This window comes from Electrona antarctica (assembly GCF_951216825.1).
Source record: "Electrona antarctica genome assembly, chromosome: 19".
Lineage (NCBI taxonomy): Eukaryota > Metazoa > Chordata > Actinopteri > Myctophiformes > Myctophidae > Electrona > Electrona antarctica.
This window is the reverse complement of record NC_136800.1, coordinates 14,145,127-14,150,213: the sequence shown is the minus strand read 5'-3', so window position 1 is coordinate 14,150,213 and position 5,087 is coordinate 14,145,127. Positions and strand designations below refer to the sequence as shown.

The window sequence follows — 5,087 nt, the reverse complement described above, 5'->3', positions numbered from 1 at the left end:
TTCACCTTTTTTAAATATTAATGCTGGTATTTTTGACAATAATGGCCCTTTGAAGATTTATTGCATCGTTGAGGCGTTTCCATTGACATTTAAGCCATGACTTATAGTTGCATGCTGGTGTTGGCATGCAGTAAATTGCAGATCTACAAGCTCACAGCGCCTCACGTTCGACGGTGACACGTTGTGATCTTGCACATCTGCTATTTTCTGAACCCGACAGCCAGCGACACGCTGCAACCATAAGCATAATAAACGAGCCTTTTTTTTCTTTTCTTTTTTTATTCGTCGCTGTCCGACTTGTCGCCGTCCTTGGACGCCGTGGCGTGGTTATAGAGTCCCTGGGCCATCAGGTGCAGCGCCAGCGAGTTCTTATTCCCGGTGGCCTTCTTGATCTTGGCCCGCTTGTTCTGGAACCAGATCTTGATCTGGGACTCGTTGAGTCCGAGCTCCGCGGCCAGGCTCTGTCTCCTCTGCTCCGTGAGGTACCGGTTGGTCTGGAACTCAGTCTTTAGCCGGTGCAGCTGCTCCGCGGTGAAGGCCGTCCTGGGACGCTTGTCGTCCTTGTTGTTCGGCGCCGTGGTGGTGGTGGTGGTGGCGGTGGTGGTGGTGGTGGCCGTCGCCGCTGTCGTACTGGACGTCTTCTTTGGTTTGCGAGATCTGGGCCCTGCCGGGAGGAGGGGGGGGGGGGGGGGTACAGAGATATAAACACCGTCACGTCCACAACTAACATGCACAGTTGCACATGCACGACACACGCATCTCACGATCTCCAGCCAAACGTGTCCTAACGCTTTTTTGGGGGAAAAATAAGAAATAAAAAATACACTTAAGGGGGGGGGGGGGGGCCGTCGCCAAAAACAGCCGATATACAAGCTCACAACAGCATTGCAAGGAGAGGCGTTTTGAGCTTGTAGATCGGCTTTTTTTGGCAGAGATGGTGGAGGAAAAAAGCCTATACGTTGTAACTCAGATCCGTTTAAGAATAATAATAATGTATAATGCTTAATGCTGATGTGTTGTAGACGGTGCAGCAGCAAATGGGTTAAATGTAGGGGGAGGAATATAGCATGGATTGCCAACCTATGGGATGGGATGCCTTGATTCCCTCAATCAGCGCCATAGAAAGAATACTTTAGAATTGTAGTATTGAAGAAGAGAGAGACGGAGGTTTTGTGTGATGGGGGTGGGGTCAGAGTCAGGAAGGAGGATGGGGGTTAGGCGCCTCTTTCTCGCTCTGTTACTACTCAATTTTACTTCTTTTTTTTTTTACACATAATATGCTATATTAGCGACATTTTGGAGTGAATGGCGATATGTGAATATACAAATGTCAAGTCAAAAGTAGGCCTACATGTTTTGTTCGGCCAGATGTATTCAGATTAGCTATAAGCATTACAAAGATTGCCTAAATCTGTTATCAAAACACATTTTCCAGAAACAAACTTTATTAATATTTAGTTCCACTTAATAAATCACACATTGCACACTTTTAGAATTGCTTTTCATTTCTAACCTCTCTATTGTCGTCAATATGGACAAACAGGCCTGGCTGACCATGCATGCACGACGATGGAAACTTTTTGTGTCTCCACAGAACAATAAAGACATGATAAAAACGAAAACGTATATATTATATATAGCATAGCACATTTTATCATTTGTGGAGCTCATTCGTTGCAGACAAACTATTATCTACACTTGGGAATAATGGACAGTTGTTTTGCCAACTTTATATTGCTCTTTAATTTCAAAACAATCACAAAGGAATAGCCTGCATGCCCTATTCCAGCCAAGTGGCCCGCGGTTTGACATTGAAAAAAAAGAAAAGAAAAAAAGAAATCGCATTTCCAATGCTATACAGGCTCAGTTTACCGATTGAACAAAACGGATTTGAAAACTGGGTGGTTTTAAGTTTCAAATATAAAGAAACATTATTTTGAAGTTGCAATAGTCAGTTCACATTAAGCAATAGAGACAAATGCTATAGCCTTAAGCTAATAGCCTAAAACTTGGTCCTATGCAATATTTGAAATCGAATTACTATGTCTGCATAAAATGTATATACGCAATAGCGTGTTTATTCTATGCAGATTTCTGGAAAACCTTTGAACTCATTTTGTTATGCATTTCAAGCCTATAATCCAATCTCTCCTTTGGGATGGGATATACCCTCACTTTTTAGGCTCACTCCCATTGTCAAAAAATATGCTAATTGAATATTAACAAAGAGCAGAGAGGAACAATGGCGTTAAACTTGGTTTTTAGATCTGTTAGCAATTGCAACTTTTAACGTATTTAATATTTTGGATTGTGTTCGAACGAAATCAATGTATCTGATGCACTTTATACATTTTGGAGCCACATTCGAGACTTTAGTCAAATCGTTCCATTTGGCTTCCTGCTAATGCATTGGGAATAGCCTATAAACACGTTTGATCAGAACATTAATATGGATATTTGATTGTTACAAGTATAGAATAACGTTGGCGGTAAAATTATTATGATGGACTAATAATTGGTTTGTCAAGTGTCACTGGTGATAATATTAATCTATCTAATAGAAATGGGGGTAGACCATGAATGAAAGAATGGCCCATGTGCATATGAACAGAATGCAAGCTGTCCCCCAAAATATTATGTTTAATAATTAGTTTTAATTAATTTCGATAAATGCAGATTTATAACGTCTGTTTGAAGATGAGTGAAATATAGCCTGCATTTTACTTTCCCCCCATTTCTTTGCTTTTTTTAAGCTGTCGATGATGTATGGGAGGTATATAGTTTGAGGTTGTTTCAATAGATTGGAACCGTGTTTCGCTCTCTCTCTCTTCCTCTCATCAAGAGGAATAATAATATAATAGATTCCCCTCTCAGAAACAAATAACCATTTAGCGGCTTTTTTGAACATCCTACCTGATGACGGTCGATCTGAATATCGCGTACAATACACCCAGGCCGGCCACAGCATCGACTTGTTCGAGCCGGCTTGGGAAGAGTCCGTGTCGGAGCTTAGGCACTGATCCCCACCACCATCTCCTCCTTCCAGGGGCTTGAGAGGCACGTCGTCACCGGCTACAATTTCTGCTTTTTTGGCCTCCCGTCTGTCGGACCGGGGGGAGTCCTCCTCGGACCCTCCCTCTCCTCCTCCACCTGCTCCCCCGCCGCCACCGCCTCGCGGCTGCAGGACGCCGGAGGTCTTGGAGGAGGCCCTGCTCTGGAGACTCCTCTCCGTCCTCAGCACTCCGAGGCGCTCCTCCTCTCGGGCCAGAGTCCCGTCTTTCCTCCTGCAGCGGCCGAAGTCGGGCCTCAGGATGTTGTCGATGTAAAAGTTGGTGATGCGGTGGTGGTGGTGGTGGGGCTGCTGGTGGTTCCCAGGTACCTGGAGGAGAGGCAGGATGGCCCGGTTGGACTCGTGGTCCTCCCCGGAGGAGTCCTCTGGTCGCTCTCGGCTTCGGCGATCATTTTCTTCCATACTTGGATGATGCAGCCTTTTAAAGGTCTCAAGTCTGTCTTGCACTTTTCACAACACCTCGCTGTGCTGCTCCAGCGTAGTATAAATCCGCTGTTTCTCGAAATTTTAATTATTTTTTTCTCCCCCGTTGTGTTTTCGATAATAAATCAGGATAAACTATATTGTTTTTGCTTTGAAAATCCGCCTCTTATAGGTGTCACAAATCATACTTCAAATCAGGCTGTGTTGTTATTATTCCGCATGGCTATATAACTTCTCTGTTTTTTTTATAAAAAGAAAAAGAAAGTAAAATACAGCCTATATATACCATTCCATTCATGAAAAAATAATTGTTGAAAATGCCCTCTTTTTTTAAATCAAACACATACACACACACATACATACACACAACACACACACTGGTTGATGCTTCCAACAGCGCACTAAAAACTACGATGGCTAAAGAGGCGCTAAGTGCTGCTCAAATACTTTCACTACGGATTTTTGGTTCTCATTTCTGATTGGCTGCCAGGCTCCCCGGTGACGCGCCAAATAGACACGTGCCTCGGACCAGTCAAGTTGACGAAGAGGTGTCACGTGACGTTCCCGGCATTCTCCTGGGGGCGCATCCATCCCCTGAAGGGGACAGTCCGTGTCCCATTGCCCGGAGGGGCGGTTTGTCGTGCTGTGATTGGTTGGTTAGTTGGTTGTCAGCGGAGACCGCGTTGTGGAGGAAGAGAGAGAGGGTACCCTGTTTCTGTTTGTTTTAGACTCTCTGTTTCCCTGGGATACCATGTTGGAAGAGGTAACTATCACATCCAATATTAGCTATAGTTTAATCAACATCTGGTCATAATTCATAAAGATTTTCCACGAGTGTTGTAAATGTAGCCTATTACAAGTTAATAGAGACTTTTCGAGCATATAATCGAACTGTCCTTGCGACTATACAGGTAAAATAACAATACATATTATAGACTGCATGGTTTAAAACCACACAGTTTAACTATAGCCTCGTTCCCAGCTTCTATGCAGTTTAATACAAATTGGTGTGTTCTTCCCCCGATCTAGGATGTGGATTCAACCACTAGTAACCAAGTGGTTCTAGGATAGGCTGTTTCTAAGGTGTGTAGAGTAAAGGACATATCCACTCAAACGTGCAATTAACGCTTGCCTTTAATACTCAGCGATTCCTATAGCAGGTGCAGCATGCAGGGACAAGCAGCAATGCAGGGAAGAGACCATATTGGCATTTAGTAAATACAATGATTTAGCCTATTTATTATAGGTCTCAAATCTAGGCCAAGGGGAAACCGTCTGCACTTTATAAAGCTTTATAAAGCAGAGAAAATAATGATATAGGCTAATAATAATCAGAAGACGATAACCTGCTGTAGGCGGCATCCGAAGGTCATGTTTGTTTATTTATTTGTTTATTTGAAAATGATCCCCATTTGATGCCATGACATGCAGTCTTACTGGATGCATGGTTGTGTTGTGCAGTGGATGCAAGGTAGCTTATTGGGAGATTTAGCCGAAATAATCGACTTCATCATAATAAGGCTATGACGTCTTTACGGTCTTTATAGCCTATATATGCCCACAATAGTCAATTATAGTAAATTATGCCTTAATT

The 5,087-nt window shown here is 43.2% G+C and overlaps 1 protein-coding gene across 1 annotated transcript; it reads right to left on the bottom strand.

The window, feature by feature from the left end:
- Positions 1 to 278: 278 nt before the first annotated feature.
- On the bottom strand, positions 279 to 3,542 carry LOC306943860 (homeobox protein engrailed-2b-like; the record flags this gene model as incomplete). The annotated part of the gene is made up of 2 exons (XM_079530371.1): positions 2,914 to 3,542; positions 279 to 664 (listed from the first exon to the last, which is right to left on the bottom strand). Exons 1-2 carry the CDS (start codon positions 3,470 to 3,472, stop codon positions 279 to 281), a joined length of 945 nt encoding a protein of 314 aa, XP_079386497.1. The 5' UTR covers positions 3,473 to 3,542.
- Between the last annotated feature and the right edge of the window lie 1,545 nt (positions 3,543 to 5,087).